Source organism: Apaloderma vittatum, unplaced genomic scaffold (assembly GCF_000703405.1).
Source record: "Apaloderma vittatum isolate BGI_N311 unplaced genomic scaffold, ASM70340v1 scaffold4913, whole genome shotgun sequence".
NCBI lineage: Eukaryota > Metazoa > Chordata > Aves > Trogoniformes > Trogonidae > Apaloderma > Apaloderma vittatum.
Genome location: NW_009708530.1, coordinates 293924 through 307031, shown reverse-complemented (window position 1 = coordinate 307031; position 13108 = coordinate 293924). Strand labels below are relative to the sequence as shown.

General features: G+C 42.5%; 1 protein-coding gene across 1 annotated transcript in view; it reads left to right on the top strand.

Annotated features, from left to right (window-relative positions):
- Positions 1-13108, top strand: part of MAD1L1 (MAD1 mitotic arrest deficient-like 1 (yeast)) — a gene marked incomplete at its 5' end in the record, with an annotated part of 322697 nt that overhangs the window by 137616 nt on the left and 171973 nt on the right. Inside the window, one exon of the mRNA XM_009866589.1 lies at positions 2528-2584. Within this exon, the coding sequence (XP_009864891.1) occupies positions 2528-2584 (57 nt within the window). The remainder of the gene's footprint in view (positions 1-2527; positions 2585-13108) is intronic.

Genomic DNA, 13108 nt, shown 5'->3' with positions numbered 1-13108 from the left:
CTTTCCCTTTGAGATCAGCTACCTAGCAATAAATGCAATGAAGTAAACCTGCTTTGTGATTTAATTCTTATCTGATTGCTTCTCCAAATCATATTGATCTGCCATTATCATGCTGCTGTTTTGGACTTGCTGTCCAGGTTTGCCTCTAGGTCTCTGCTGGCGCAGCAGCTTGAGAGGTTTGTATTTGGTTATTTTCTCTGAGCCATATTATATATAAGACAAATCATAGAATATTTCCGGCTTGTATTTCCAGTTTCTCCCGTACCTTTGTATTATTTCTCTCCTGTATGAAAGTTTTTACAACCTCTTCCTAAAGTAAAATGTGTCAGAGTCACAGAATCACGGAACTGTTGAGGCTGGAAAAGACCTCTGAGATTATCAAGTCCAGCCTATGACTCAACAGTCTTTTCTGTCCTTTTTTTTCCTGAAGTTTTTCAAAGTTTTGTACTTTAAAATGCTCCTATACCCATCTAGTTAAACAGGTTCTTAGGCTACTATTGTATTGATACTATAAAGAAAAACATTTCAACTGTGAAGGCACAGGTTGCTCAGAGAGGTTTTGGAGTTTGCCTCCTTGGATGTGCTCAGAATCCAGCTGATCAGGAGCCCTGAGAATTCTCATGTAGAGACCCTGCTCTGAGCAGGGCACTGAACTGGCCCCTTCCAGTCTGAATTACTCTGATTCTGTAGAAGTCCCTACAGGAAAAGCTGAACAGAGGCATGACTCTCAAATGCAGGAATAGTAGCTACTGTAAGCAAATAGGTAATTCTTAATGACTCTTTACATCTAGTTTAGAATAAGCCAGTAATTTCCATCTAAAGGTCATCTTCATATAGATAAGGCTAATAAATATAGAAGAAAGCTGGATTTGAGCAAATATATCCAGTCAGTCCTGCAGTGTTTTGCAAAGGCTGTGCTAGCATCTCATAATAACATCTCTGAGGGCACGTTTTGTGATTCTTCTCCATAGGAATCCATGTGACCCTTTTCTGGCTCCAGCCTGCTGGTGTAATTCTACCTGAGTCAACAGCAGTGGGGAAAAAAAAGTCTTTCAGAGGTGTCTGCAAATTTATAGTTTCCTGATGTTTCAGCTTCAAACTTGGTGATGATTTCATTTTTTCCTCACTTGCTTGTACATGCGCTCCCGGTTTGGTTGGGACTGGCATCTCCCACTGCGTTCCGTGAGCGTGTTTCATTTCCCTGTGCCAGCTCTCATGCTTGTATTAAAACCCTTTTCGTCTTATTTGAGTTTCTGTGCCTTAAATAATGTTACATCATCCCAGGCCCTGCACAGCAAGGATCTGTAACTTTTTCAGTTTTCAGCTGAAGTCTGGGGCCAGGGAAGTCTTGAACTGTTCAGTTGTTTGTTTGCAAAATTAAACTTCTGCTGTGCTGAACCCTAAGACTGTAATTATTTTGTTTGCTTGCATTTTGGTGCAGTTAGCTGTCGATGCTGAATATTTTTCTTTTAGTTGTAATGAACTGCTGGCTATTTGTCTCTGGTTTGGATGTAGTACTCAAAACACCCTTTCCATGTGTGGCAAGAGATCGTTAGAGGGACTCTGGAGGGTTTTAATGACTATCTGCTTGAAATTATGTGAGTTAGTTTGTAGGAAAGTTTTTTTAGTTCCTGTCTTGTTTGTTTACATCATTTCAAGTTAGCTTCTCTGTCATCAGTTGTGACTATTTTTGGGGCTTTCTGCTAGCCAAAGGAAGGCTGATTGCAGGCTAGCAGCATTGTGAAATAAAAGATTGGGAATTAATAGGGCTCAAGTGGTATGTGGGGCTTCTCTTAATCATCTCCAAAATACACATTTTGTTTAAAATCTTTTTTCTTAACCAAAACACTGTGAAGTTTCTCCTGAGTCAGATTCACATTTCTCCCCAAATTATGTAGAGATAACATAAAATATTCCCACTACAATTTGAGATTCTTTTAATTTCAAATTTCCTCTTAAAAAAGAAAAAACCCCTTGTGTTAGGACCTTTACTCACAGAAATTCAGTAGGGTTATGTTCCAGAGACAATTTTCTTGGTATTCTACCACAACAATTTCAGAGGCTGACAAAGCCAATACTACACACACCTTCAACATCTTCCACGACGTTACCTTCACCCACAGACACACCCTTGAGGAGCTGTGGAGCAAGTCTCTTCTGAATCTGAAGTTAAGCTTGGCAGAAGTGAGTGGGTTTTAGATCACTCTTTCTGCACCTTCCGAAGAAATGGAGAAGAGGCACAGTCCTCTGACTGGGCGATGGGATTGAAGTTTGGGGGAGCTAATCCAGTGGATTTCCACTCGGCAATACAGCTCTTCTTTCTCGTGTCTGTGGGCTGCAGGGCTGGGATTCTCTCATGGAATGGGATGCTGATGGGGCATAACGAGGCCCAGTGCTTACCATTCCTCTTCAGTGCTGTGAAAATCATCTTGCCCTTGGTGGCACTTCTTGGTTGGGAGGGAGGAGCCTTGTTAAACATCCAAAAATGTGTCCTAGACTTCATTCTCTACCTTTTTTTGTCTTGAAGGCTCAGCTGTCTCAAGTTTTGGAAGAAGTGGGAAATCATAAGCAAAGAGCAGAGATGGTAAGTGTTCATCTTTTGGTTTTCTTTTAATTGTTTTGCAGAGCAGTAACTCATGCAAGTTCAATTCATGTAAACAGTGGATCAGTTCCAAATGTGCAGAAATGAGTAGCAAATAAGGGTTGTAAAAGTTTATATTGTTATTGCTTATCTTGGCACTCTGTCTCCGTACTCACCTGGAACGAGGGTTGGATGAGATCTAGTGGTCCGGCTTCTTTATCTGGCAATTTCCTTTCTCTTTGTTAGGAGTGCTAGATCAGAAGCAAGCATTTCATTTCATACTGAATTAACTCCTTCCTTTGAGGGCCTTTGATTCAGTCTCAAGTATGCAAAGGGCAAGCTGATGAGATACAACAGAATTACCACAAGCTGGTTTTTTTTATAGTATCTGTTAATTTTCTGCTGGGTTTGACTACTTCATTGACAGTTCCCTCAGGGACCAAAAATAATAGAAACAAAAAAAACAGGCAGTAGGGAAGTTTATGTGCAGTTTCACGACTGTTGTATGCAGTTCTTCATACTCAGGGATAAACAAGGTGTCAGCATTCAGCTGTTTTTCATGAACCAGTGTTTTTGCTAATGGGCAAGTTGTGGGATTCTTGCACCTAGTCATAAGAAAAACCTGAGCAGTATCCAGAATGTAGACACTACTCATTCTGTAGATGGACTTTACACTGGATTAATTTTGTTACTGATGAAAAAATGGGCATGCATCACTGGCTGGTAAGTAGGTGTTAAACTGAGTTCCACTCTTAAAATGATAAACTACGGTGCCAACACTAGTCTTTCTAGACTTCTGCTTAATTCTACTAGGGCACCGAAGTGCAGAACTAGTGTGCCTCTGCTGCACTATTAATAGGCTGCCATACATCTGCTAGTTTCTGTTGTGTTTTTTTTAATTTGTGCTCCTTGCTGTTTCAACATTAGATTTTCTATAATGAGAGTGTTAATTGATTCCAGTTCTGGGGTGGTCTTACATTGTGGGCAAACATTTTTGTATGCTTAGCCGCTTTCTCTGGTGATGCAGGTCAGAACTGATATTTCCAAAGAAAACTGAATTAATCCTATTTACCATCTGATCTCATTACACACTGCCTTGTTATAGTTTTAAATTCTATACAATCAATTTTGTATTGTGCTCACTGGACGTATCAGAGGATGGATTCACTGCTATGTTTTAAATGTTCCGATGTGTGGATATTTTAAACATTTCCAAGTTTTTCTTTTTGGCTCATTAAGCGTAGGGTTTGAGATTTTGGTTTGCCTTCAAAAGTTTGTCACATTAAGCAGTCTAGCAAAGAGCTGAGGAAACTGGAAGTTCCAGCGTTAAAGCATTAATTGGTGGTGTGCATCATCCATCAGCAGAGGATAAAGCATCAGTCAGTGTTCAGTGCCTATTCCCAAGGGTTTCTCAGTGGAAAACTGCAGGTCTTGTGATCTTCCAGTAAAGCTTACATCAATCTCACATGAACAGGCTGTATTCTGTTCTGCTTTAGACGATGGATTGCAGATTGTGAGGTGTGGGGTTTATTCAGCATTTTGATTTTTGCTTGGTAAATAGAAGCAAATGCCTTCATACTGAGGAAGAGAGATTGTTTTTCCTCTTTTTTCCCTTTCAAGGAGAAATGTGACAGTATAGTTCCATCTTTTCACTGGTGGTATGTGGTTTTCCTCCACACCAGGTGAAATCGCCCTGGTAGAGCAAGGTGTGTCACTTGTTGTCTTGTACAGTGTCAGCGGTGGGAGAGGTCTGTCCGCTTTGGATGAGGCTCTTCCATTACCTGCCTGCCCAAGGGCTCCAGCACTTGTACCATCAGCCCCACTCCTCCCTGTCATCCCACAAAATATTCTTTACAGAGCTGTTTGGTTTTTTCCTCCCCCTTCTCCAGATGAGAGTCTCACCTGGATGACCTTATTTTCAGACTCCCGTACAGCTGACACTTCAGCATTTGTTTGATCCAGTGCTTGTTCGTTGGCTGTTAAGCCTCCGTGGCTGGGGGGGATGCAGAAGGGCTCGTTCTGCTCCGGGTGCTGACAGATGGGGGTGTTGCTTTTCATCAGCCCTCCTGCAAACAGGCTTCTGGCCCTAAGTGAAATGGAATAAACACCTGCCAGGTGCTATCACACAGTCTGGTGGGTCTTTGAGCTGCTTCTATGATAAACCTCTGTGGAGGTGACATCTCTCCTGCCACCCTGAAGAGCGCGAATGGCTTTGCCACCCCCCCCAGAACCCTGGGAGCGAAGTGATGTGCTCTGGGGCTGATGAACTACCTGGTAGGATCTCACTGGGCAGCTTGATGGGGTTTCTTGTATGTGATGGGGAACGTCTTAGATGCCCTCCTAAATAATTTGTTCTTTACATAGCAATATTTAAAAGTAAAATACTTGTGGGATGAATGTGATGGGATGGTGGCCTCAGTAAGGCAGTGTCTGCATGCTCTGTGACCTTCGGAGGAGAGGGCCCTTGTTCAAGGAATTGTGTCCAAGGGGACAGTACGAGGTGAAGGATCGTTTCTGCTGCACGGGGTGCTGAGCTGCACCAGGGCACGAGGTCTGGCTAGAGGAGAGTGGGATGGAGTTGCTACACCAGCTGCCACTGAGTACTCCAGCGCTCACTGCAGTGAGTTTACTACTGGCAGAACAAAAAAAAAAAAAAAACCACAAAAAAAAGAGAAGAAGAAATTTAAACATCTTCAGCTAATTGCAGTTGACAAGACAAAGGCAGTTTGACTTTCCAGTATTAATTAGCAAACCCATACTAATTAGCTTGTATAAGCACAATTCATGCTTCTTTCACTAAATGCAATTAATATTGCAACTGAAGACGTCTCTGGGCTGTGCCGCTGTATCATTAACATACTTTGCCCTAATTAGACACGGCCAGTAGTGGCTGGAGAAATGAGTTTGTGATTACAACCATAAAAAATCCTCTAATATTTTATATCCTTCAGGGAACTTGAACCTAGAATTTATTTTCTGATTTAAGAAAAATTACCCTTATCATTGTGCTTTGTAATTGTAACAATGAAACTTTGATTTTACTTTCCCTCTAACCCTTCACTTATTTGTTTTTCTTTATTCACAGTTTAAGTGTGTAGGGGAACTGCCCTTGCTCCCTCTCCTGAGAGATGATCCTTAACAGAGTCACCGCTCTGATAGAGTTTGGATGACGTAATTGTCCCACAGATCTGTTTCTTTTATTTGCTAAAAGAGTGGGGTTTGTTGTGGTTTTTTATTTTTTGATGCCCAAGCACACTTCTTTCCTGTAGTTTTTGTGTGCGTATGTATGTGTACTTTTCTGACAATTCTATCAGCACTAGAAGTTTCCATGATGGAGGCTGGTACTCCAGTAGCTTTATCTCCAGGATGTGCCAGGAGATTACTCACAGAGTTCACACATAAGACTCCCCATTTCTTCTTACTTCTTATGGTACGTTAGTGTAACGCTCTACTGGCGTAAAGCTGAGAGCTTGCTTCACTCACACCAGAATATTATTTGTGGAAAATGCTTTCTTGTTTGTTTTATTATTTTTCTTTCTCTCCCTGAGGAAGGGAAGCAGTCGATGTGTTAGTTTTTCTAATTTTCATTTGCCTTTTTCATATCCCTTTATAGGCAGGAGAAATTGTTTGACTCAAGCTTGCCATCCAAGCAACAGCTGTGATCCCTGATCTCACGCTTTCTTTCGGTCTGTACAGGGGACATTCATGTCAAGATTTTTTCTCTCCCATCATTAATCCTTGAGGGAAGTCAGCCTGGTATTAAAAAAGTATCACCTGTGTTTTCATTGCCCTGAGGTGCTCTGGATATCTTTTGGCTTTCATCTTCAGAAGACAGCTTGGCCCATGTGGGCTCTGAAATCTATAGACTGCTCATTGGAACAAATTATATTTCATCCTCCAGCAGATTAAAAAGGATGGATATAAGAATCAGAAGAATTGCTTAGCAGGGTGGGAGGTAAAGAAGATTTGAAGTCCAAGAATGTAGCTGTCACAAATGAACGGTATAAATTGAGTATACTTACAGAAGAAATAAAGACACCTTAAAATGAAAATAACAAATTCCCCTTGCACTTGAGAAGTGTTTGTTACCCCTCTGCAAAGAACAGGAGACCTTTATTTAAGTGCAGCAGGTCAGGAATAGTTAAGGAGCCAAATCATGTGTTCAGCCTGATGAAACCATAATGTTTAGGATTAACTTAAATGTCATTGACTACCTACACTGATGTTTATCAGGGGAAATAATGACAGAAAAGAGAATACGTGAAAGAAATAAACTTGGAGAACACTGTGTGTGGTGTTGCTGGGAACTAGCTATTAACTAGAAGGCGACGTGGAAAAATCACAAAGAGTTTGGGAAAATCGCGACGGGCGTCAAGACACGAACAATGAGATACCCACGCGGTTCATAAAGCATCTGCGTTACTAGTGAAAGGCTGTACTTTGCAGTGGTTGCATCAGACCTCCAGACTTTAAGAACTGTAACTTTTGATACTTCAGAGAAATATCTGGCAAAGAAAAAAATTCTGTTACATTTTGTGTTACAGGTGATAACAATGATAATAGGAAAGAAGTGAACTTTAGTATAGAAAGACCTGCCCTGGATAAGTTGCCAAGGTAGCTCATCTAATTTTTGTTTGAGTTGTTAAACATAAAGCAAGAAACACAACAGACCAGGTTATAAGAACAAAAGTGGTGTTCTTTAGTGAAAGTGTAAATTCTCTGTATTATCTAGAATGGGATGACAGTTAAATGTGGGATTAGAGTAGTGAACCAGGGTAGTTATAAATAAAAACAAAGCTTTGCTGGAACACATATAGAACCAACAGGTTGGGAGGGGAAAGGAGACGACCGACCTGTCCAGAAAGTCTTCATCTATCCAAAGTGTATTTCATCATTTCTGAACTGATTTAGCAAGGCGACAGCAAATCTCCTTACCATTTGACAGATTTTATCCTAACACCTTATGCAAGATGAGCAAAGCCAAGACAGATGAGTAGCGTGTCACTCAGCCGAGCAGCAGCATGAACACAGCAATAGTTTTAGTAAGGCAATTTTGGGGAAATATCCAGTTCTCAAATCAGATTGGAAAACATGAATCTGGTTATAAAGAGAAAGCAAAAAAAGCTGATACAGAATGAAAAGATAGAGTAACGGAAGAATGAAAGGGGACTTTCAGATCATAAAGTCCAGTCCTTCGGTAACGGAGGCAATTGCAGCATATATCTCAGTTCATAAATTTATCAAGCTTGTCTTGAAACTGCTTTAGTTGTTTGTAACATTACTGGTGCTGAAAGACAGCTCTCATAGCTGAAATGGCCCCAATTCCAACTGGAAATACATGTGCAGTTAGTACCCTTTTTTTTTTCTTATGCTAATGTTGTCCTTAAAGTACAATGACTCTTCTTCCTCCCTCATATTTATGCTGTGACATATTTATAGAGAATAATTGTTCTCCCTCAGCATTTCATTTGTCTAGGTTAAACAAATCACGCGCTTGCAGTTTTCTCTTAAAACAGGCTCTTCAGTCTGCTCATGAATCCTGCAGCTTTTTTTAAATTTCTTCCCATTTTTCTCTGTCTCCTTTGAAGATAAATAACTAGAATGGTCACATCATTCCAGGTGATGTTCCAGCAGTAGCTTGTAGAGAAGTATCTTCTATAGGACCCTGTCCTGGATATTGCTCAATTCTTCCAGTTCAGAATCACATTACCCAGTTCCACTGCCACGTGGCACTGATGTTCATCCTGTAATCGATTAATCCACCCAGCTCTTTGTCCTCCTCTCTGGGTTCTGACTGATGAAGACTTAGTTTGTAGGAGAGGTACTACCTGTTGTGGGACTTGCACAATTACATTTCAATTCTGTTGCTGTTTCTTCAGATTTCAGCGAGCTTCTAGGATCTATCTGTGCTCCTGCGTGATAAAGCCTCCCTGCTTTGTGCTATTAGGAATTGTTTGAGCATTTACGTTTTTTGACCCAAGATCTTCAGTGAATTTTGTTCTAAATGTGTTTTTGTGATCAGTGTTTGAGACATCTTTTTCTCTGTCAGGTGGTTCTGTTTCAGCAGAGCCTTTTGTTGCTTGTTTGTTCTGTATATACTTCACAGTGTTTGTATTATTCTTCCCTTTATCGTGTGGTCCTGTTGATTTAGAAATGTGATTTTGTGAAAGGAGGGGGATGAGTGTGCAGAAGTCATCAGTGCCCTGTTGCAACTTTTCTCCCTGTGTTTTTACTCTAGAGCTTTGGTTCTCCAGATGGAGTCAACCCTAGAATGGAGGGATGGGAATACTCAGTTACTCCTATCTTTTTCCTAGCTGAGAGCTGTCTCTCAGTGCTTGCTGTAAACAACTACATTAAATTAGTCCTTGCTGCTCCCCACAGTGTAGGAGTACAGTGAGTTCTGAGAAACAAAGACAGGATTTTTATTTTTTTTTCACCCCTCTCTTTAACATAGGGTGTGATGAACAGCCTTGGTTAGCTGTGTTGTGTCTGCCACATGCTCCCTCTTGGAAAATTCACATTCAACACAGAAGACTGTGGCAACGTCAGAGACATCTATTGCGTGTGACTTCGGGCAAAGCAGAGTGTGGTGGAAGCTTTGGGGTCTTGGTAGATGAGCACTGACAAACTGCCTGCAGACTGAAGTGATTGGTCCATTACAATTCTGCATGTTAATATCTCAGTGCTATTTTAATTAGGTTAGAGGAAGAGACTTAGTTCTTGTGGTTTATCTCTGTTTTAAAAATCTATCCAGGCACATGGGATCAAATAGTACATTCCCTTCAAATTAAAAAGAAATAAACGGTCTGTTTAAAAGTCCCATTACACAAATGAACCTGCTGTTGGATCCATTAACGTGGAAGTTTTATGGAACCTCAGCAGCACTGTTGGGTTTCAGCAGTACTGTTTTCATTTTCTCATGGAAGGTGATAACAGCTGAGAAGGGGTTAGGACTTTGGGAAGGAAGAAATGTAGCTGCCTAACGCGGAGAGCTCCCTCACTGCTCTGCCTCCCCTTGGGCTCCCCCTGGAAAAGGTACCGCTGGATTGTGGGAAGACAGTCTAACCCAAACCTGAACAGCAGTTTCGACTCAGATGGGATGTACGGACGATGATGTAATTCTCAGCCCATCGTTTGGAGCATCCTCCAGGCTACAGGTGTACCCGTAACACCCGAGCTTGCTGACAAATGCAACAGGTTTGGTAAAAAGGATGATAGTGACTGCACCACTTTTTGACTTGGAAGTAGGCTCAGAGTTGATGATGTGCTCTCACCTTTGCTTTGCAGGATTGTAACTGAAACAAGGACGTGGGAGGGAGAAGGGGGCAGGACTTTTTTCTTTCAGTTATCAAGCAGAGGAGAGGGGCGGATCGTTTTCCTGTGCAGAGGACACTGCTGTGCTGCAGTTAGAGTGGTCCTGCTGTCAGCGTTTGCTGTTGTCACTGTAAAATCTGAGTTACACTGAATTTCTCCGTAAAATAAAATGAATGGGACAGGGATACTTGCAGCGGACTTATTATAGTAGTCTCAGCCTTGAGGCACAAACAGCATGATTAGTATGCTTGCAGGTATTGTGGTTTTCCAGGCTCCATCCACCCTCACAGAGTCTATAAGAAGTTTCTGGGCTACCTCAGACTCACGTAGTTCGATTTAGTTGAACTAAGATTTCCTGGAGGGTACAGGGGCGCTCTGGTACGTTCAGCACTTTGAGAGGTAGGAAAACCAGGTGAGAGGTCTAGAATACCTCTAAGGTTCAGGAATTTCTGTTTCTTTTTTCCGCCATGCCTAAAAGGCAGCTTGAAAAAGCTGTAGAAGGAACATGTGCTTCCAGTGTGGTGTCCAGAGAGGGAAAGGAAGACTTGATCTGTTGAAAAGTCATGTTAGGATGGGGTAAAGTAATCATTAATCTGCAACTTGCTTGTGCCAAAGATGGACAGCAGTTTCCTCCTGCCTTACAGTGCTGGGAAGTTGCACTTGCATTAGAAGAGGACCATCCTGAGAGATCTGATCCGAGAAGGGCAATTGTGTAGGCACAATTTATCCTGAACATGAGGGAGGATGGGAAGATCTCCAGCCGTTGCGTCTAGAGGGACATCGAGGGCGTGTTCAGTGGACATGCCTGCAGATCAAAGGTTGCTGGATACGTTTTCTTCTTGCCCAGGGCTGTCTTTGTGTGTACAGAAAAGGGAGATTAAGGCTTAAAAAACATGAAGTTTCGAGACTGTCTTAGTCCTTGCACTGACAGCCTAATCAGCTTGCTGCGTTATTTGTTTTGCTTTTGATCTTTTTGTGTCTCAGTGCCCTTAGAAGAGCTTGTTCCAAGTGTTTTTTTGCCTTTGGCTCGTAGATGCTGGGGGTGGGTAGTAATGGTGGCAGGCTGGGGTCTCTCTGAGCCGTTCTATCAGGGTGGTGGAGTCCTCCAGCAGGAGCTGTAAAACCTAATTTATCCACAGAGACAAGAAGATCATGGAGCAGAATTTTTCCTATGACCTCTTGGTAAATAATGAATGGCAGTGCCCTGCCTCTTTGGAATCGCTTAATTGAGGCTGACAACTCTTTGTTGTATTACAGGATCTAGCTTGTCAGGAGAATTTTAACTTATTTATGAATATTTCATTTACCTCTAAAGATGGGCTGTATAAAATCGAGCTCCTGCCAGGCCCTGTCCTGTTGATGCTGTGTTTGGTGCTAATGCCATCCCTGGAACATCTATTATATCTTTCCTCCCCTCCGAGCTGGACTTTGGAGTTTATTGTAGGTGGCAGCAAGAACATGTTGAGCAAAGGTTAAAATGCCAGCTTTCTGCTTTGGCACCAGAATGGAACATATGGTATTTCAGAGGGAATAGTTTTTTGCTTTTTGTTCTGTGATTGCTTGCTGGCAACTAAAGGGGACCACGGGCATAATCCTCAGAGGCTAGAATGGGCAGAGCAGTCTTGGCAGGGCCCTGTAACCTTTGCTTTTTGGCATGAGGAGGGAGATTTCTCACTTCTTATGCATTAAGAGCCCACTGCTTCTTGTTGCAAGCGGGCCTCAGGATGGGTCATTTAGCTAGAAAACTTTAAATCTGCTCTTCTTAACCTGTTTTCTGGGGAAGGGTTTGGGAAATGAGACTCCTTTGAGCACCTGCTAACCTCCCTGAAGGCATCTGGGAGGCTCTGTCGAGGGCGCTCCTGCTTTCCCATAACTGGATCACTTGCCCCATCCCCGTATTTCCCATATCTGGGAGTTCAGAAAACACCCTGAGCACGAAGCCCTGCTGGCCCCCCCTCACCCTCCCTCTCCCTGCCGAGATATGCCAGAAAACAGTGCTCCCAGCGGTAGTGAAGTGCAGAATTGGGCTGGAGATGCAGTGCAAGCGGGAGAGCTCTTCTTAAAGCACGTTGAAGTACAGGCTGTGGGTCGGTCCATGTGAGTTGGAGCAAGAGGATTAAGTTCAGTTTGTCAAGTCTAGCACTCAGTTGAAGGCTCCTTTGCTCTCTTACAGCATTAAGCCCAGATTGATTCCACTGTATTTATGTTAGGAGATGAAGGAACAAAAATGGATATTAGATTCCTCTTTCCTGTCCCCTTTTATCTTCCTAGGTGGTCGGTAAAATGCATAGATTCTTCTCTGACTGTTTATTATGTGATGATTTTTCAACAAGAAAACTGATAGGGGGTGTGTGCGAGGTGGGATTACAAGCTACCATTTAATGAGAATTGTTGGCTGAATGCTCCAGAAACTCCTCGAGGGTATATTTTCAGGAAAGAAACTTTATTCAAACTTCATACAGAGGAGGTGTGACATCTTTGCATATTTATTTGTTGCTTTGCCTGTGAATTACAGCTGCTAGAAGACTTGCTTCTAGCAGAAATGCCTACAGCTGTGGGAAAGAAGTGACCCGTGTGATGCTCTTCTTGAGAGCAGACGACGCCATTGCGCCAGCGCCAGGGTCGCGGCACATTCAGTCCGACACCTTGACAGGTTCCCCAAGGAGACTGTTGCTCTGTGTGTTTTGCTGTTCCAACCAGGAGTAACAGATAGGAGGTGTCAGATGTTTAAGGCTAATTACTCTGGAGTTTCCTTCTCTCGGTGGACACCAGCTGTTTCGCTCTCTCTGATGGGAGGAGCGTTCAGTAGTAATTAAAGGAAACAGTCATCTACATGCTGGTGGAAGTGGTGGAGCGAGGCTGATAACAGCAGAGAGGCTCTGAGCTGAATAAACATGGAAATGAGGTGCTGCTTCTTCAGAATGAACTGTTAGAGCAAAGAGAGAAGTTTTGGATGTGGAGCTGTCAGGGATTTTTGCTTCTGAGGCGATGGTGGTCTCGGCAGCACCTGGGAGCGTGGACCAGACAGGGCTGCAGCAAGGCAGAGAGGAAGAGATTGCTTGTCTGCTCCTTCCTCTGGGAAAGAAAGTTGAAATATGTAATTATACTTGAATAAACCTCAAGTTCAAATTAAGATCTCCAGTTCCCTTCCTTGGTAGGTGTCTTGCACAAGGTGTTTAGTCTTGTTCCCTGTGAACTTTCCAGTTTTGTTAA